This window comes from Cyanistes caeruleus, chromosome 8 (genome assembly GCF_971803275.1).
Source record: "Cyanistes caeruleus chromosome 8, bCyaCae1.hap1.1, whole genome shotgun sequence".
NCBI classification, from domain to species: Eukaryota; Metazoa; Chordata; class Aves; order Passeriformes; family Paridae; genus Cyanistes; species Cyanistes caeruleus.
In genome coordinates, this window is record NC_141708.1 from 30012971 (window position 1) to 30034876 (window position 21906).

The following is a 21906-nucleotide window of genomic DNA, read 5'->3' on the forward strand; positions in this document are numbered from 1 at the left end:
ACTCATCAGACCAAGTAACAGATTTACAATCTAGCAATGCAGTAATAATCCCACCTGGCTAACGGCAGTTAGAACGAAGTTCACAGGTTCCAAATCACTAACTGCTCTCCCCAACAGGATCTAGCACAAGATCCTTAAAATATCTTCAGGAGAACATAAGAAGGCTTAGTGGTGTAAAAGCTGAGAAGACACTATTGAACTAAGATCACCAAGAATAATTTTCTATCTTAGTATTTTTCAAATTTTATTTTTCTCACTAGTACAGTGGGAACATACAATTTGCAGACCTTTGGCTCTACAGTTAAACAAGTAGAGCGTCTATCTCCCCCTAACCCTAACAAAAGAGAAGGAAGAAAAATAGGAAGGTTGTTAAAGAGGATATCTATTACATACCTGTCCCCAAGGAACAAACAGAAAATTAAATACAATATAGCATCCTGGGTGGAAAACCACTTCTATGAAGCATTTCAAGAGGGCCATCTGAACAAAAACTCAACAGCATTTGTATGTATTCTCTAAACTGTTCCCTAACAAAAGATTATCCATTGATGTTTGACCATGCAGCTGAGCAATGCATTACCATTCTATTTAAACTGTACCATAAAGTTCAGTTTCTTCTCACAGATTAAACTTCTGTGCTGATTCAAAAGTTACTTTTTTTTCAAAAGTATGACTAATTACACAACAATCTTGCCAAAAAAAAATAGCTACTTCACTTTCAAAATATGCTTTACAGTAACATTTTCATTCTAAAATACAAGTCATTCTTTTCAGGCAGCTGCAACATAATTTAGGAAAGTTTAATTTACAGTTATTTTTCAGATTTAATGGAAAAAAAATTTGATATGCTCACCTTTCAATCACATCTTAAATAATAGACAGTAAAATGCAATATAATCGTCGGGTGCTAACAAGGACCCAACCATAAAAGTGAGGCCCACCAGATTAACTGTGGACTTCCACCAAAATATCACTAGGGATTTGCCACATCAAACATAGGACATGGAAGCTGCTGCACCTTCAGCCCAGTGGAGGACAAACATCAAACAACAACCAGTGCATGTGTAGGCCAGTTCTGCAAATGGTAAATAGGCACTTGAGGGAGATTCTACAGTGATTTATCCAAAGAGCAACCTGGTTACACTGGAATTTATTAGTAAAACTGTACTGAAAATTTTTCTTCTATGAAAAATGTAAGAAAGAAAAAAATAATATTTAAGCTAGAATGGAAAAACTAAGCAGGCAAAAGACTGTTTAGAAACTAAATTAGGGATAATTAAGAGAGAATATCAGTATATTTCAAATCAACCAACTTAAGCAACAAATCAAGCCCTTTGTCACTAAGCCTTTTCAAGAAGTTTCAAGTCTGACAGTTTCCTCACTAACCAGAGAGATTTCTAAGCCAAAAAGTTTGAAACAGAGGGATCACAGAGTTTTTGGAAAATGGAGAATTTCACTCATGTGTGCACTGAAAAGAAAAAGGCTTGTACAAATGAAATCTAAAGAGAAAAGGTATTCACATAACATGGAAAGTTCACTTTTTTGTTGCAGTTTAATTTCCCCTGCTGGACTGATAAATCTCTGGGAATACTTGAAAGATCTCTTGTAATCTTGCAGTCTCTTCCCTTTAATATGGGCTACATATCAAGGTCTAATATCTATATTAGACCTAATATTCCCTAGGGGGAACCTATAAAAAAAATTGACAACTTATTTTCTGCCTATAATAATCCATTTATTTCCAAACAACTATTTCAATCACACAGAAATGCCTTTACATTATTTAACACTCATTTAACACTTAATTGTTCATTTAATTGTGTTAAGAAAGTAGTAGTCACTGTGAGATGATTATCTACAGTAGAAACAATAAACTTCCAAGATGGAGGCAAGGAAAATTCAATTGAGAAACCAAAAGCAAAACCCAGGGAAGAAAGCAGCTGTTTAAATTGCCTACTGGTGCTTCCTCCTTAAAAGACAAGCAATCTATATTGAAGCCAGTGGTTATATCTGATTCTGTGTCTAATGAGAGTGTCTCATCACCAGCTGAAGCTGGTGGAAAGCACAGACACCTGACATGATGCAGATTGAAAAATACATTGCCATTAGAATCCACTCGAAAGTTAGTGATAAAATTTGTTTTGCTCTGTGGATAAGATCTCTTATGTCTTGTGGATGTCTATTTTTGAGTCAAACAGTAAAATCAGTTTATAGTTATATCAGTTCAACAAAGATAGAATACGCTTGAATGTTTCATTTTAAAATCCCAGCAAATAGATATATGAAGCTAGACTAATACTACACTAAACACCTAGGAAGAATTAAGCATTGATTCCTTACTGTCAGCTGCCAAAAAAAGGAAATTCCTTGAAAAAACTGCTTTCTAAAAAAAAAACTAACTAAATAAAACAAACCAATGCTATTAATATTTGCAAATTAGGTATTTGGCCTGCTTAAATCCCAATGAAATTAAAGTGGCTGGAAAATATTAGTAGGCAGTTAATTTTTAAAAGGAAACAGGTAGATTATTGGGAAAGCCCCTTATGCCTATGAACTCTGAAAACCAGTTAACTCATTTTAAAATGTTCTGTGCTAAAGTCAATTCAGAAATCTCCTGTTAAGTAGTCTGTAACCATAAAGTGCCTTTGGCAGTGCAGAGTTTTACTGAAAAGCTGGCAAGTGGAATCAGGGAAGAGGGTACAGAAGTGGTTTCTCCTGCCTACATAAACACCTTTTCCTATTCCACACAACTTGTAACTTTTACACATATCTACCTGCCAAGTATGAGCAATACTGGCTAGGTGCAAAAATAGTATGGGGGAGGAAGTAAACACAGAAGGAGGAGAGGTAGATGGACAGAGAGACACAGACAGACTGTACAAGTTCAACTTCCTCTAGAGATCAATGTTTGCAAAGAACAGTGGATTTACCAACTGGATGGCTGTGGAGCACAAAGATAAAGGCTGCTTGTGTGTTTCAAGATCAGAACCAGGCCCCAGGGCTCAGTGACATGGCTGGAATTCAGACCTACTTTCCCATTTCCTATTTAAAATGTAATTTTTTTTCACTTGTGCAAGTGGAGAAAAAACAGTTTCCTGACAGTTTTCCAAAAAATTATAATTACATTTTCCCTATTTCTATTTTAAAAACTATAAAACCAGAACATCAGTATACATGGCTTACTGAATGACTGGGTCAGCAGGCAAAAGGGGTTCAATGATGTCTTCCTCCAGTGCAGCTTTGAGTTTCTTCCCAGTAGCTTTGCTGAGGGACATTTTAAGTTTCTTTGCCAGTTTCTTAGGAGTGTTTGTTATATATAAAGACTCCTCTATACAGCAGCTATATACTTCAACCTTCACCTGGAAATCTGGGCTTGCTTCATCACTGAAGTGGGAGAGGAGAAAATTTCAGAGTGTTTGTTAACAAACAGAGAGCCAAGGAATGCTGCTGCTACTTTACAGATTAAATCATATATTTCTAATCAAGGGAAGCAATGCCATAAAATTTAGGTGCAGATATACATTAATATGGAATTAAGGACTAGAGTACACAACAGTAACTTAGCATGAGATGGATGATTGCACCATAAACAGTTACAAACAGGAAATTCAACTTTTAGGTTAAAAACAGAAAAAAACACTGATGTTATGGAAATACACAGTCAAGACATTCAAACATACTTAAATCTGCCCTCTACTGTTTCACAGAAATCACATGATTGAAAACCTACCTTTGCCTATGGTCCTAAATCAGATTGAACTGTTTTAAAGATATCTTAGCTGCACTCTATCCTTGTCAAATTACTGAAAAAAAAATGCTATCTAATAAAATCTGTTTTTTACAATTTAACTACCTACTGCTGCATCCTCTGGCCCAAAGCCTTTCTCAGTTTCCAGTTCTACTGATTCTCTTGTTCTCAAGCTTAGTCATCAAGCCAGAAGCCTAACCTCATCTTTCAGATAACAATCATGTCATTCCACACATACCATAATAAAATAAATCTAAAAGCTATTGTAATAAAGAATTGGGTAAATAAAAATTCGGAATAAGAAGTTTAAATAAAGTATGTATAATTATAACTAAATGAAAGTATGGAATAAGGAATTCTCCTCCCGGTCGAGGTAGAATTCCTTTTCCAAAAATCACGAATTGCAAAAGAACCCCCCCAGATAACAGGTTTCAGCAGACTCATCAACTCGGAGGAAAGGACAGGACACAGGCCATCATAGAAACAAAAGAACCAGCCTAAAAGTCTACCTCCAGAGAAAGGCAACGCCCGGCCGATTTCGGCCGGAGACCATCAAGCAAGACAAAAGGGACGAGCCCCAGGAAGATGGTCGTTGCCAGAATCGAACACCACACCCGCCAAACCCATACTACAGAAACTCAATCAAGAAAGACAAAGAAGAGACTACTCCTCTGAGATATCCATCGGCACCAGCCCGGATCTCTCAATCCTGCTATGATGAAATATGTTAAAATACATACAGACTCACTTTGCATTTGAGGAGACTCTGCCCGGATACTTACTGACTCAATGTTCTAGGCCGGGAAATCCATTCACCAGACAATCAGGGACATTTGGTGAATGGAAAGTGGTTGGAATTCTAGCCTGGGGACATAAAATCCCTATAAAAACCCAGGCCAGAGAACCCTCAGACGTGGATTTGGGAACACCTATACCTTGCGTATAGACCCTGTCCACCCAGCGCTGCGCTGTCCATTTATTGTGGTTTTTTCCTCGCTGTTTGTTGCTTTATTAATTTATAATAAATTAATCTTTGTTAATCTTTAATCTGCCGTTGCATTTATAACAGCTATCAATTCTTTCTAAGTCTTGTGGGGTACAAGGCAAGTTAGGGTGTTTTTTCTCCTTTTGTTGCAGTGTTTCACAGAAAATCATAATGGTCAAGTCTCATAACTTTGAAGAAGCAGATTCAAACCTTTGTCCCCACTCTTAACTTGACTGGGGGTTTAAGAAAATTTAAAATTTGATTTAAACTCAGTTTTCAGGATCTTGATTTAAAGTTTTTGGTAGTTCTAGTTTTCCAGTCTTTCTCAGGAGATAGACTCTAAATTGTTGATATAAAAGATAAAGGCAGGGACTGGAGTCAAGCACATACTCAGGCAGGTGTAACAGACATGAGGTGTTACATGAGGAAAGAGACTGTAACTTGCTGGACAGGATAACAATGCAACACTGAATGCAACATTTACACCTATATTGCCATAATGCTTTCAGGTTTTTAGCATTAATTTAATGCTGTCCTTGAAATATAAGTTTGTTTATCTCTTTATATAAAGAAAAACGTTTAGCAGGACAAAAGTGAAAAGAAATACAGATTAACTAGCATATCTGCAACCAGCATCATTTTGTACACAAAAAACAGCCTTTCAAAGATGGGAATCCTCCACCCACTAAAATGAACAGTTTTGCCCACAGCAAAACCTAGTGGACCTCAACCAATCTTATTCATTATCACATTCACCTGCAAAATAAAACAGCAATATTTGTACTCCATTCAACAGAAGTAAATTATACTCACAATATGGTTACATTTTCAAAACAGATATCTGTTATTGCTTCATCCACAATAGTCACTTCAGTATCAAAAACCTCAGCTCCCATTCTGAATAAACAAAACACTGCATAGCGCTGTGATTCTGGAGAGAGTCAAGAAAGCTTTTATTAGCCACACTGCACATCACTATACTAAACACTGCCAGTAATCAAAACTATATAAAAAAGTAATTCAGACCTCTAAGGAATTGCCCTCAAATTTTTCCCACCAGAAACTTTCACCATAGGATTTTATGATAATTGACCTATCAAAGCTGCTGTAAAGGCATACAATGTATACAAAGGGAAAAAATGCTTACCTCTATTAGGAGAAAAAGAAAAAAAGTTGAGTAATCAGGTATGGTGTTCAAAAACATTAGTAAAAATGTAATTTTGTTTGGTAAAATTTGCTTTACAAAAAAAAAAAAAATGATCCAAAGTCTGTATCATTTTATGAATGTCTTATATAGGATTAGACTATTTTGCCATGCTTTGCATCTCTGACCCTATTGAAAATCAAAGTGAAATCAATTCCAGGTGACAGCTGGAACAGATTTAGGATTAATCTCTATGACACGGCAAAATGCATGTACTCGAAGGCTATCCAATAATACCCTCAACACCAGCAGTCAACTTTCATTTACATTTCTCTTGGAAACAGCCTCCATTATACTCTCTCAAGTGCAGACAAGACATAGAACGTGTTTAATCAGAAGTTTCTCAGTTAACTATTTAATACAACATTTTTCTGTTGCTTACTCTGGAATTCTTCCTCAGGCAGACTCTTTAGAGAGTAGGGTTTAAACAGAACCACAGGACTTTGAACTAACTCAGCTTGCTTCAACCAGCAACTTCAAATTACAAGCATTTACACAACAAAGAGTAAAATATGGACTTAATAAAAGGTGAAAAAAGGGGTTGAAATGAGTATGAACTTCCTCATTCAGATTAAATTTACAGACATAAGCAATTATTTATCAGAGTAATTCATTACATCCTACATACTTTCTTTTTTGCTGAAGTGGTCAGAGTGTTTCCACATTAATGGTATTCGAACATCTAAAGGTAGAAAAAAGAAGGAAGGGAGATTAGTTATAGTCAATATTGTAGATCTGTGATCAAAACAAATTACAAAAAGTGTGCTGTTTCTTTTTCTGATGTTCTGGTGGTAACAGGACCTTTCTCCCAAAGAACAGCATAACTATTCCAAGTTTATGATCCACATCAAACAAAAATGCAATAATTAGTTAAACTTGAAGTGTCATTTCTGTTTAGAAATTATGCTAGAATAAAGAATATTTTAAATCTCACTTGAAAGTACCTGAAATAACATTTCAGAGAAGCTGTGTAACAGTTCTGAGAGGTATTCTCTGAGCCCATTATTATGCACAGATGTAAACCAAAATCCTGCTTGCCTTGTGCTGAAAACCACTCATCCCACTGCAAGAGGAAAACCTTCCTGTTTTAATGAAAAGACTGGGATACTTGTACTGCAAACAGTTCAGTCTTGTCTTGCTATCCACAGAAAAATACCACTTGTAATCACATTCCCAGTTAGCATTGTCTTAGCACAAGAAGAGTTTAGAAATCTTTTTTCTTTTAACCCAAAAATATCCTTCTAGTTCAGGACAATAGTAGAGAGGCAATTACAAAACCATTATTTTAAATCATGCCTGTGATTTTCACATTAGGAAAGTATTTTCTTCACTAAATTTTCCAATTTATTTATTAAACTCAACATAATACTAAATTACATTTTCCTCCAGCTTCAAGGACTCAGGTTAAGATATAATGGTTTTTATTTGTGTCTCTTAAAATAAAATGTTGTGAGGGCATTATAAATCTAAACCTGGTTTCTATGTACAAGAGTGCTGTACTGTTTAAAAGTATATGCAATATATTAAGTGACACACGATGGCAGCAGCAAACAGCATAAACTCAGTTGTCTTGTGACAAAAATCTTCAATACTGTTATAAAGCATTGCTGACTGCACTGTTGTCTCCATATGAGGCTGATGGAAAAATCCACATTGATTATGCTGAGATGCAAAATGGTGCCAGTATTTTGGCATCATTTTGTCATGTATTCCTACAGGTGTTTGCCCACAAAACTTGTTGATTTAAGTGAAATCACATGTAGTCACTCCGTCTCAGAAGTTAAATGAAAAATTCAAATTTCAGTTAACTTTTATTATGAGACATCTTATTATAAAAGCTATTTCAATATTGAAATTTTCAAATTAATCTATTTTTAAGTGTTCATGAAAACAAATGAACTCTCAAGTGAACTGCCAACATACAGCTTTAGGCTTCTAACTTACAAAAAAAAATACATCACCATGTTCTGAAACTGCCTTTCACTTCTAAAGATGCATTTGCATAGGAAGCATTTCTAAAAATAGTGGGTTTTACATAAAGAGAAATAGTTTCATTAAAATCATTACAGAAGTCTCTCCCAAACTTACATTTGTCAGAGGCAAAGCACAGAACATTTCTTCCCTAAAATACAAAGGTCTCAAATCTACATTCATACATGAAAACAGTTACAAATAAAAGCTTTTTCTATCTTTAATCATAGCAAAATGAATGACAATTTTAATGTGCTCAATAGACCTTGTTAGCAATTAGAGTACTACATTAAAGATTACTCCTGTATGCCACTTTCAATATCTTCCTACCTGAAAAATTTACACCTTGGTCAGATAATCATCAGGGTATACATAACCAATCCTGGAACAAGTTTGAAATTATACTTGTTAAACAACTTTCAATTCATTCTTGGAGTGAAAGAGTTGTCATTTATCAAAACCAAAGATCAATTTTCACACACCTTAATTTCAGTTACCATTAGCTGTAAATCTATGGATGCAAACTGGATACATTGAAATACTACAATTAATCAAATTTAAACCAAATGATTCCTTGATAAAATTACTTTAAATTATGCTCATGCCTTTTGATCAACATTTGATGTATTATCTTCTGACAAAAAAATCAATTGGTACAACAACATAAATTATATAATTTATTCAAAAATATGGGGGATAAGTAAATATTATAGAAGTGTGAAAAACTGTGGACTAAGGAATGCACTTCCCACACAGTATCTGACATAGCTGCTTTCTTTAGGAGCATATTCCTCAGTAGTCCTGCATAGCTCCTCCTGAACTTTTGCAGCTGGCCACGATTGCCCTATTTTTTGGTAATTATCATCTGGCATATACTAACTATATGGCATGCTAATAAATTTATAAGTGGATGGATTAATGAGGGTAGAATATCAGGAGGTAATAACAGGTGACCTATAGAAAGAATAAACCAGCAAAGACCAAAACCTACATTTAAGCTTTTGTGCTGTAAACTGGACCTGGCCAGGCCTCCTGAAACAAGTTTCTGAAGAGGGGTGAGGCATGGCAGCACCCAGCACTCCCAGGCTGGACTGCACAGTGAGGCAGTTGATTCTTCCTCCTGTTCATCTCGATCTGTGCCACATTTCTAAGGACATAACCTCCAGTTTTGAGAACTACTGTGTTTGTAACAGGGCAGAATCATTAACAGATGGCACCAGATACAAGGTGGTGTATTTCACCCTTCCATGGTCTTATTCTATCAAAAGAAACAAGCTAAATCTTTCATATCCCAAGCAAGTTTTTCATACTAAAAACAGAGTTCTTGAAAAATTCTGATTTTCTAAAGATAGTAGAAGTGTATTATATGACCTTAAAGTCTTCACTGCAGATAGCTCCCCAGATTTGAAGAAAGGTGCAACCACAGCACAGACAAGCAAACAGATGCTTTCATCCAACTACCATAAGGAGGAAAGACAGATACACATTCTGCAAACAGCTGTGCTGGCAAAAAACATTACTGAACCATGTGCTCATGACTCTTCTACTAGAAGTTACCTTGCTTAAAGATATATTAAAATATGCAAAATTAACTGAAACAGTTTCAGTAGTGAGCTGTTCTACACGATTTTATTCTTAATGAAGCATGTCAGGGAAGAGCTGGCAGAACAACCACAGGACTGCTGAATGTAGTAACTACTGTCACAGGCAAACAAAACAATAAATAAACAGTGCTGAAGTTCGAGAACAGGCTTGAAAACAGCCCACCAGGAATTGTTGTTAAACGTCATTGTTACTAGCCTGCACTGAAGCTGTGCCACTATACCTTTGTTGCAGTAATGTAATCTGCATTGCCTAAATAACATTTGCATATTACTTATAATTCTGCTCTCAATTTTTTATCCATGCCATGTAGTATCACTTCAAAGTCTGCTGTTGTGGGGAGAAAAGAAGTTCTCAGCATACTCACACTTATTTAGCTTTGAAATGCATTCAGTGTTTAGTGGCAAACAGAAAACAAGTATTTCCCTCTGTGGAATGTCCTGTGAGTAAAATGGAAGTAGAAGGTAGGATCTTCAAAAGCCCACGTGTAACTTAAGCACAAGTCCCCTTGCAGCATTAGAGGATTGATGCCTCTGAACCACATACACACTTTAAAAAGATAACCTTTTTTATATAATTTGTATTACAAGATACTGTCCAGCTAATTAGCTTCTTTAATTAAGTGACTACCTGGCCTCTTACCTGATATAGCAATCTTTGCTCTGCATGCCATCCAGTCCTTTGTCCCATTTTCTGAAGACCTCCAAATAAGAAGAAAAGATATTTGAGATCTGTGCATTTAGGAATCTAAAACTCAACCCTTTAAACACTAAGAAGAGTCAGAATTTTCATATTATAGCTTCTTTCAAATGCTTTTCTTTAAAGTTAATTTTTATATCTCTGGTTTAAGATACGAGTCATTAATCTCTTAAGCATAATCTGGAAGGAAGGTACACCGCCATTTTTTAAATTCCCTAGAAGACTTTACTCCAAAGCATATGTAATCTGAGTATTGAAAAACAAAGAGATTCATCTTCCTTGTCTTTTCCAGCTGCAACAGGATCAAATACATTATCAATTTTTCCCTTTATGTACATGTCAATAAAGATGCATCTTAATTTATCAGTTCTATATTGTTTAAAGAATTGCCTCCCCCTCCATTAAAGAAATGAAAATTTCTAGCTGCTGCCAGTATCATGATTTCCAGAGGCAGTTAGAATATCTTCAGAACTCACAGATGATAGACTCTAGAAAACACTAGAATTTTCTCTGTCTGCCATGATTAAGCCTTAAACAAATTCCAGTCTGAAGCAAATATCAAAAGACAAGAACTCCAAATGGACCATCAGCTACCAAAGATACAATTTAAATGATAGAAAAATAACTCTGTAGCATGCATCTCTTCTAATGACCTCCACAGACATTTCAAGGACCCCTAAAGAGAGAATCCAAGCAATGCATGGCAGTCACAAATCGAGTACACAATACAACGGTTCAGATACATGTCCAAATATCTCTGCCCTATTCTAGACATGTGCCATCACCACTCTGTGCTCACTGACATCAAAGACAAGGAGTCGAGTAAATCAGCACATATACACATTTGTCATTATTCCATCATTAAAAACATAAACAAAAGATTAATCACTACAGTATTCCTTATTTAATTAGGAAAAAGCAATACAAATGCAATAATTACAGAATACCATACATATTATATGCTATTTTTCAAAATCAGCTTCAGAATAGTGGACAGAAAATGCTGCTGTTTCCTCCAACACATTTCACCTATAAGGCAACATTTCTGAAACCAAAATGTAGTGAAACTGCTCCTATAGATAAAATTAACTGTTGCTCTATTAGGAACGGCTGGGAATGAGCAACACAGTCATCGATCAGGAGAATGTCTCATAGTTTATTACTTCAGCTCTGTTTTATAGACTGATACGTGGAAAGTACAGAAAGAAAACTCTTATTGCTTAGCAAACCACTACATCACCATCATTGGTCAGCGGGGCACACTACCCCCTGACTTTCTCTTGCAAAGAAAACAAGGGACAGACAACAACACCTGCAAGGCTGTTTTCTGTCTTTGAGGATTGTTTTGAATCCTCCCATGAATTTCCCAGGTCAGCTTCTCAGGCAAGACTGAGAAGTTATACGGCTTGCAGTTTCACAAGCTCTCTGTTTTAGAGTTAGCATCCACAATTAACTGGAGCCAAGCAGGTACTCAAAGAGTTTCTATGCTAAACTGCAATATAATATTTAATGAAATTACTAACCTGAGAGCAATAGTGTCTCTGCACCACGATTCTCAACATTGCATTCATAAATTTTATTTGGCCCAAAAAATTGTAACATTATTCAAATAAAACATACATACTTTAGGTCCTTCAAGACTTATAATGTGAGAATATTTTCAGCTACTTCTCTTCCCAATGAGTTACATTTCTCACTTGGCTGTAGTTAACATAAGTGGCCACCAGAGGGTACCAATTAACCACGATGGGGCCATTATTAAAGGACCCTTGATAACAATAGAAATAATAAAAAATACAAATAGCTGTATTCTGACATCGACAGCTTTTTTTTGTCCCATTAGACTTGGCTACATACTTTTTGTATGCTAAGGATAATCAAGAAAATATGTCCACTATGTTACTTGATACTAAATTAGAGTTTAATGTCAAAAATAAAATCTACCCAGGAAAATATGACTTGTATTTAATTTTCTAAAGAAAAAAGAAGATAATGGAATTATTTTATAAATTAATGCTTTAAGAGAGCAATAATTTATGTTTAAGAGATAAGGAAGGATTTAAATCCACATTCCTAGACTGACTGCTAAAAATTCATGTAAGTAAATGAATTTCATCCTGCTCCCTCTGAATTTGAGTTGTTACTCACTGGTATTCAGTCCTTCCCGGACTGGGGTCCTCCTTTTGGCCCTGCAGCTCTGCCCCATAGGCCCGTATGCGAGCATTGCAAACCATCAGGTTCTTCACCGCACACAGGAGCTGCTCCTTGTGCGTGCTCACTGAGAGCAGTTTGCAGATGCCTTCTCGCATGTGGACCTCAAAGTTGATCTTCTCTTGAGTGTCATGTTCCTAGATATGCAAAAAAAACCAAAGGGTTAAACGAAAAATCAACTAATAGTATTCTAAATTTTTTACATCTTCTGCAGTTGGGATAGAGAATTCTAGGTTTTAATTATGAACAGTTATTGTAATGGTTACTGAATGTAGAATGGTAGTTTTCTCTTCAGGAACAAATGAGTAAATCATGGGAGAAAACTGATTTACTATATCCATTATACATGCAAATTTCAAACTAAGATTAACTCACTGTAGCATCTGAAAATTACCAAAAAAGTTATGTGCCTCCATATGTCATTTACAGAATAGTAACTAGAGAGAGCTAACTGAACAAAGCTTATAAATTATCAACCCACTTTTCACAGTGACCCCCACTAAAATACACTTTAAAGTGAAATAAATGTCTGAAATATTTTAAATCAGAAATTCAATCTCATCACCTCTTTGGCTGGCTTTAAAAAGGTGAAGAAAATCTGGTTTTTTCCACTTATGGTTGATAAGCAATTCAGGTAACAGCAGAAGCAAAAAAAAGGAGACTTATCCCAATATTCAACTGCAACAGTCGATGAACTGAAAAGTCAAACAGCTACAGTGGCTTCAAGACTATACAGGCATCATGTCAGGCACCCTTTTCATTCAAACTATGAAGTAAACTAAATACGGCTGGCAAGTCACTAGAATTCACCATTGCTATTTTTTTAAGGAGTGGAGGATTTTTAAGGTTTTATAAAAACTGCTGGGAAGCCAACATTTTCCTGCCTACTTTCACCAAAAACATTTATAAATGTGCATTATTCCTCAACTTCAAAGAGGTCAATCAACATGAAGCCAGAAAACAATTAAGGTGAAGGATCACAGACTGTTTTCTGTCTCCCAAAGGCCTACTAGATGCCACTGATGGCTGATGATGTGATGAACACTTTACATTGTTATATGGCCATCCCCGGCCAAACCAAATATTTCTGACATGTGAAGAACAGAGTGAATAACAGAATGTTGTCATGGTATTGCAGGGTTGCATTGCAAATAATCCGCAGGTCAGTGAAGAGTGATGATTTCTCATTACTAAACAAGAGTGTCACAACTACCTCTGGAATTAACAACTTCATGGTTGGTTGATGGTAAATGGCTCCCAAAGCTCACATCAGAGATATTTTCCATAGTAGTTCTGCTGGTTTTCTCTACAGCTGATATATGAAAGCCTGGGACCCTATATGACACAGACTATGCCATTTTTAACCCTCACAGGTTTGCTTTTCAAAGTTTCAATCACAGCCAGAGGGGAATAAAGCAGGGCAACAACACCTCTGCATTCTCAGCACCTGTGTTTTTGTTCACACTTTTTCCTAGGACTCATCAAATAAAAAAGGAGAGCAGTAAATAGCTTTCATCCATCTTCTTTTCTTCTAAGTCAAATTTTACGTGGCTGTGAAAGCCTAAGCAAGGCCATACACACCTGTCCCTAAGAAATAATTACTTACTCTCTGAGCCTAAACTAATAAATCAGCTGCTACAAAGAATGACATCCTACTTCCCCCTAAGAATTTCCAAGAGAGCAGGCCTCTGTACTACCCTAGCTCCTCTCCACATCTATCACCTGTTAGAGAACTACAGTGAGGAAATAAACACTGCTATTTGGGGCATCTGCATGTATCCATATTAGGGCTTTCAAGAATTACACAAAGCATTCTCCAAACTACATCTCAGCCGGGCTCACATAAAATATTCTGGACTAGCAATAAATGGCTGTTGGGCCAGAGCTTAAATAACCACACCATATAAATCTTATCTGAAGGAAGGACTTAGGAGCCTAATTTGGGAACGTATGAAGTTCTTTGTGCCTACGAAAAGAGACTGGTCAGCTTTCCCCCTCCCCCGCTGCATTCTGTCTAAAAATATAAGCACACCATCTGGACTTGGAGGAATGACACGACACTGTTATGCCATATGCTGTCTAATGTGCTGTTTCCCTTGTGGGGTCCATCCTTCCCCCACCAGTGGCAGCACAGTCCAGACATTAAAAGCTGCTGGGATTTTCAGCCCCACACTCAAGAGCTACCTAAGCAACACTTCCAAAAAGTGTCTTTGTATTCCTTACCTAAGTATACTTAGTATAATAAATTTCAAATAGTTCTAATATTACACAGGTAATGCAGTGAGAAAACCACAAAAAATAACAACAGCTGAGAAAAATTATACGGATACTGCTGAAGGTAGGACAGGTAAAAATTTTACTTCATTTAATTGGTAACTTCATCACAGGCTATCAGAATCTTATTCCAAGGTACACTTCTGATTTACTGCCACACTGGTTTACATTTAAACCCTATAAGTATAGCGTATCTGTTTAAGATAAGCAAGTAGCCAGGCAGTGGGTGTCACTGCTGGACACGAAATGATTCACACGGACGCAGCTCGAGGTGTGGTGAAAGAATAATCGATTATTTGTTCTTTCAGTATTTATAGGTTTTCGACCACGACCAGGGATTGGATAGTCAGGTTACCACCTTCCCAACCACACTGGCCGTGAGAGATATCTTTAATGGAATGTATAAACACCTATGTTTATAGTTACTTTCCTGGGAAAGTGGCTAGAACTGTTGAGAACAATATCGAAAGGCCTGATTCTCAGGGCGACACAGTGGGTACTCTTCTCAGTGGGTACTCTTCTAAAACAGGGACTATGAAGTCAAGACACCAACTTGGGCATTTTATAGCTAGATAGAAATGAGCGTTTTCTGCTAATGACAGCCACAGTTTCACAGGCACTCCCGAGTTCAACAAGTAAGTTGGGTTTTTAACTAAGTCCAGGTGTAAAAAAACCCTCATGAATCGGAATACCGGTGGCTGAAAGATTAAAGAGGTGCAAGGGAGCCGCTCTGAGCCTGCGGAGGAGAGGGCGAGCGGGGGACCCAGTTCGGCCCAGCTCAGAGCAGCAGCTCTGCCGGGGCGGCCGCCGCGTCTCCCGGCGAAGTCCCTCAGGAGCGCGGCTGCACCGCGGCCACGCGGGCACGGTGCGCGGGCAGCACGCGGCCACCACAGACTCGCCAAGCTCGGAGACAGCGCAGCTTCCGCGCCCCCGGGCCGCCCGCAACCGCGCATCATCCGCCACACCGCCCCCACGGCACCGGAGGGTGCGGGCCCGGTCGCCTCTGCCCTGCCTGCCCCGGCACTCACCGGCCCCGCGGCGCCTAGCCCACCCGGCCTCTGCCTCCTCTTCCTCCTCGGCGGCGCCGCCATTCAAACCTCCCGCCCCACAGCGGCCGCTGCCGCCCCGCCCCCAGCGGCACCGGCGCCCCGCGGGACGGCGGCTGGCGAGGCTCCTCAGGAAAAACTGCAGCTACGCTTCGGTGCCTGCGGACTGTTACTGACGGCAGCCGTAACCACCTGATGTTTAGCCACAAAAGCGAGTGCCAGTAATAATGGCCAGGACAGTACCTTTCTTGGCTTCTTTCCTCCTCACTAATTTACTTTCCTGAAACAAGCCGGTGCCATCTCTTTCTGATGAGCGCTCTTACGGGGAGCGGGAGGGAGCGGCTCATGGCAGCTTCCCGGCGGCTGCACAGTGCGCAACCACTGCTGCTCCAAAGCATGCCATGAATTTTTAACCATGTTCTGGGGTTCCTGCAGTTCATCTAATTATGTATCTTTAGTATGATGGTAATTCAATAGCTGCACTAGTAGCACGCATTGTTAAAAGTATACTGTTATATAATGAGTAAAAGTGCATTGATTATTCACTGGATTGACTGAAGAGGAATGGGAGTCATCTCTTCTGCTGTCAGTTTTGCAGCTCTGTTTGTCTTCGGCAGATGAAACAAATAAGCCAAATAGTGTCTCCCATCTATTGCTCATCCCTGATTTCTTGGGTTTCCTCTCTGAATGCCTCCTTGACAGGTGATGGTCAGAAGCACAGATCCTCATTGCTTTGCACAGGGCTGTCAATATTTGTGGGAAGCAAAATGTGCTGGAATGAGTTAGATATACAGTGTTGCTAACAGCTTTCTACAGAAGACAGAAGTCTCCAGGCTAACATATGCTTATTTAAATTATAAGAATATGCAGTAAGAAGGGAAAATTTTTAAAGCCTCATTGCTTCATTAGGATTTCATATAGGTGCTTGGCAGTTCAGCTGGACCCCTGACATTTACAATTGGGACACAAACACAGCGGGCTAGCCTTGAGGGAAAATCCTGAACTTCTGGACCAAACGTGTATTCCTTGGTGCAAGGCAGAGGATAGCAAGCTCTGCTTCCCTGCAGAGGGAAGAAAGGTCAGAGGCAGCTGTTCAGGAGTTCCTGTCTCCATCTTGGACCATGTTTCTTAGGGCAAGAAGAGGCATTCAGATATTCATTAAATACCTTCATGCCATCCTGAAGTCCTCTGCATACCACTGGCAGGGCACATGCCACAACTGTAGGCACGTACCATGTAGAGAAGCCATACACTGTTGTGTGTTATTTTGTGAGGTACCCTTACCCTTGCAAAATCATAACTCAGGCCTGTTAATTCAGCTTAGCACAAAAGGACTATGGGAAAGTGACTCAGCTGAATGAGAGGTAGAAAAACAAATTACATAACCATTACATGTTCATATTGTGGTTTATGGTGGTTGGTTGTGTCAGGAAAATTAATCCACAAACAACAGAGGTTTATGTCCAAAAAGGAGACAGAGGAGTCCTTTTTTCTTTATTCAAATAAAGGGAGAGGCCATGGGGCATTCCCCTGGGGCCTCTCAAATTTTTGGAGGTTGCAGCCTCCTTTTTATCCTAATTCCCGGCCACTTGTCCCTTCTCCCTTTCCCCATAGGCTGAGGTACTTGAGAGGTACAGGCTTCCCGGAACGCCTGATACCTGGGGTACCTTCCCCCCCCCACCCCCAATGCATAATCCCTTCTTAACTTTTATGGAATTCATAGTGTTCTTTCAGTACCTCTTTGATCTTCTACTGGAATCCATCCCATTGTTTCTGTCGTCTCTCACTGATAGCTACATCTTATCAACTGACCCACAGCTTTTTTATAAAGACAAGCTCATCATTCCTCTCAGTTGAATTACATTTGTTGTGCCTAACTGAAATGTAACTGATGGCCCATGTAACCAAAGGCCTAACTGCTTTAAAAGGCCTGATTTTTGCAATAAAGAATTCTCTCTTGCACCTGCCTGGGGAGTCTGTGTCACTCTGCTTTGTAACTGCCCCAGGTTATATATTTATGGATGCTATATTTTCTTCTGTTGTTTATAGATACTCCCTCCTGTTCTTTAGGTACTGTGACTTTCCCTAAAGAAGTCTTTGTCCAGTTCGTTCAGTGGAGAAATCCCATCAGAGAGCCAAAAGGCTTTTGCTTAATCAAGGTATGATACTTAGAGCTGCATATGGACAGCCAATATATCTAAGAGAGGGTTTGAGGGAGATTGAAAGGAAAGGCTCCACCTAATTGTGCTTCATGTATCCAGGATAAGCCTTGGATTCCTGCCTCTGCTGCAGAGCTCAGGATTTTGGGTATAGCAAAAGCAATCCACCAAATGAATGGAGAACATGAGATGACAAATTTTGCTTTACAGTATGGTCTATCTCTTAAAGTGGGGTCTGGCCTCTCCTGAATCACTCAGGCATGGGATTTGAGCCTCAAAAATCTACAGGTAATTTTCTAGGCTACAGAAGAAAACTAGAAACAGTAACATGTCATGGAGTGGAATTGAACCAAACAGGTGAAAATCTCAGGTTAACTGAACTGTATTATCATTGAATTGATGTTTGACCGAAGTTGAGTGAGGCTACAGCCTTGACTGAATGGCTGAAACTCTTTGATGAGTTTGATGTAAACTGTGGGAGCAGGTGGAAATAACAACCTTACTGTTGAGATAAACAATAAGACTTACTCTAACTCTGCCTTTCCAAAATCCTTTTAACAAGTCACCAAATAGTGCATTAACACAGAAAATTAATACAACCTGTGAAAAAGACATACTGAAACACTTCCTATCCAGCATGATCCCAAACAGTTCAGGTTAGACTCTAGAACAAATCCACTGATTCAATCTTTGCAGAAGCACTGCCTCCAAGACTCCTGAGAACAGCTCTTAGGTATGCACCAAGAGGGTTTTCTCAAAAGCCAGGATGGCTACATGAATACAATAAAAATCACTGCAAAAGGACAAGTTACACCCCAAATTATTTCAGGCAACCAGCATCTCTAAAACAATTTTTTGCTGGTGGTGTAGACAGCTCCCAGGAATCTGTGGCAGTTGTCCAAGAATTTTAGATGCTAATTAGCATGGTTTTGCAGTACAGTCTGTTCAGCAAATCTGAGTCTTAATAAAGTCCTAAACTGTGACTGCTAGCAGCATAAAGAGCCGGTGCCTGCACTCCTTACGTGCTGCTACTGAAACTGACGTGAATTGGAACCCTTAAATCAGTAGCAGTTAAATGTGTAGGCCTCAGCCCTAAGCAACATCGATAGTATCTTCTCAAGCTCAGTGCATACCTGCTCTTCAGCTGGTTCAAATGTCCAGTTTTCCAGTACATTAGGAACAAGTTTCTGCAAAGCCTGGCTTCTCACATTCTTGCACCTGCTTCTGCTTTGGTCTTCCATTGCATTCACTTTGTAGAGATGTTAGGTTTTTTCATTATAAAATCAGGCTTCATGATTCAGTGGATCTATCAGATACTTTAAATTACACATTAAACATTTAAAATCAAACATTTCACCAAATTTCTAGTATTAGCTTTTAAGGGAATGCAATACTGAGCCTTTAAAAGACATTTCTACGGGTCTAGAACGAGGTGAGTTGTTCTTTCCACACTTCATGTCTAGTTCCAACAAAGCTCTCCTGCTGCTGTTACAGCACACAAACCAACTTGAAGGTGGCTTTATGCCGTCTACATTATCCAGAGATATGGGATTCAACTAGTAACTAACTATTCTGCTTGCTCCCTAACTGAAGAGTAAATGCGGCTGACAGCAACAAAAAAAGGAAGCATTGTAACCATGATGTTTCCTCAGACAAACCTCTACTGAATGGCAGAGAAACACAAGGCACAACCTACGAAACAAGGAAAATCCTGCACAGTCACAGCTGCTAGTGCAGAGAAGTCAGAAGTGGATAGAGTGACTTAAACAGGGGATCTATATCCTGCCTTCTGGGGTTTCTTATATGAAACTTTTTTTTCAGATGAATCACACCATTCTTTTATTTGCCATTTAATTTGCATTGCAAAGCATTTGGCTTCCTTCTAGTATTAGGGAAACTGGATAGCAGAGAAAAGATCATTGTCTATCTAAATCACTGTTCTGCTCAAGTGTTAGATTGGCATATTATTTTAAATGTTAGGCCCATCATTTTGGTTTAACAGGTACAAAATGTCTACTCCTACTCTTGACAGCACTGCAGTATTTTTCTTAATTTCTTAGTTCCCACAGCTTGCTACACCTACTCCTTGAATATCATCAGAATGTGCCAGTAGAAATGCATTCAATTCCTCTTCAGATTTATCCTAAATGGAAAGCTATGAAGATTTGTACTGGACACAGAGGAACTAATTTGCAAAGGGTTTTTATAACTGACTACTTATTTAATTTTAAACTGAAGAGTAAACTGTTCCCATTGATTGCCACTGGCTTGGATTGCCATGGTATGCCATTATAGATCAGTGAAATGGGCAGAAACTCTGGAATTTAGGGTGTTTAAGAGCCTCAGTAACTCATTTCTTTATTTCAGCCTGCTGAGGTCTGAAGTCTTTCCATTCTCTTAGCTGGGCAGAAGGGCAACACGTAGTCCTACAAAACAAATTAAATATGGGTAACTACCTTATTGTAATGCGCTTCCGGTTCAGTTATGATTGGATAAGGTGAAAATTAATCATCTGTCTGACAGTGAGCTAAAGCCTAACCCTATCTTGGTTAAAGTTATAGCAAAAGAAACCTTTGTAGTCTCCATGTTAGCTAATTGATTAGTGTGAAGTAGGTATCTTCTCTAAGTCATGGAGCCAGTCATTGAAAATGTCATCCTATAGCATGCAGGTGCCGAAGTCAGCTAGGATGCATCACCCTTATCTTTCTGCAATAATCAGACAGAACTTCAAATAAACTCTTACTTATTTTAGGTGTTCTCAGATTAATTTTACCCTGAGAGCTTATACATTTTCTGCTCAAGATTTTTTGATGTTCTGCAGCTCTTCTTCAACTGCTTCAACTGCTCCCAATGGCACCAGGATCACATCCCTGTACAATGCCATCACCTCAACATTGATAACAAAGTGCTTCAATGAACTGTTTTGTTGATCATTGCATGTTCCTGTAGAATTTCTAAAAGAAACTATATAAGGTTAAGAAAGTACAAGAAATTATTTTTCTTTTTCCAGATAAGAGGCCAGAAATATATTCCTCCCAGTATTCCTGATGTCAATCCTATACTAAAATGCCTTCAGAATAAATTAATGTAGACTTTTAAAGTCACCATATGAGATAAATGCACTCCAAATAAATTTTATAACGGAAATAGTAACATAAAATCCATCCCCAAATGAAAATAGTTCCTGAGATCAAACCAGAAAACCTTAACAATGAAATTAAATATTGCATGACTTTAAACTGCAGTTTGATCATGCCCTACATCTTAAAGCTGCCCGTGTCCAAGACAGTGGATGAGTGACTAATATATACCAGTCACATATATTCTTCTGGTTCTGCATGGGAGACCAGGGGCATTGGTTTTGAAGCCAATTCACATGTGGTTCCCACACAGGTACAGAATCAACCCCATCAGAAATATGCTGTTGGACAAGGATCCTCACAGGCAACAGACAACTTCACAAGAAGCCTTTCTCTGGCTGAAAAGACAATGTGGACACACTGTGACTAAAAAAGCATAAGTTTTGCAGCCTTTCCCTAAGTTTAAAAATTTATGTGGTCTGTCTTTTCTATTCCACTTTCTGGTTTTACAGCAGTTGAAGAAATAAGGTTATCTTTAATTCCATTCAAAATCAAAGGTGGTTGAAATTGGCTGCTTGGATCCATTCCAAATAGGGGGACATTTATACATACAGAGAAATAGTCACACAAAAATAACACTGCTGTTTAAATGCAGAGAGGTCCTTTCAGCTTCATATTACAGGGACATTCCATACAGGAGGGTTTCCTAGAGATTCTACACTGTCACTTCCTTATCATGTCTTTCATCAGGATTCCTTTGTTGGTTACAGAGTCCTGGTTTGACTTCTTGGGCATTTACTAAGGGTGGCATTTGGTGTTTAAAATATCCATCTGAGACAGCTGCATCCAAATGTTTGCTAGGCAGTGTGTTGGTGAAGTCAGCAGTTTGTGTCATAGGAGAATCTAAGTGGGCAGTCTATGTTCTGG

At 38.4% G+C, this 21906-nt stretch overlaps 1 protein-coding gene across 6 annotated transcripts in view; it reads right to left on the reverse strand.

Annotated features, from left to right (window-relative positions):
• RTKN2 (rhotekin 2) overlaps positions 1 to 21906 on the reverse strand; it is a 58687-nt gene that overhangs the window by 23560 nt on the left and 13221 nt on the right. For 3 of the 6 annotated variants that reach the window (XM_086899792.1, XM_086899793.1, XM_023930216.2), the window contains 5 exons: positions 12358 to 12557; positions 10153 to 10211; positions 6566 to 6619; positions 5547 to 5664; positions 3184 to 3384 (listed from right to left, as the gene is read on the reverse strand). In XM_086899792.1, coding sequence (XP_086755918.1) covers positions 3184 to 3384; positions 5547 to 5664; positions 6566 to 6619; positions 10153 to 10211; positions 12358 to 12518 — 593 coding nt within the window. In that variant the 5' untranslated portion in view covers positions 12519 to 12557. Of the gene's footprint in view, positions 1 to 3183; positions 3385 to 5546; positions 5665 to 6565; positions 6620 to 10152; positions 10212 to 12357; positions 12558 to 15722; positions 15870 to 15983; positions 16158 to 21906 lie in introns of those variants that run through there. The other 3 variants (XM_086899794.1, XM_086899791.1, XM_023930214.2) reach the window with 2 other exon arrangements.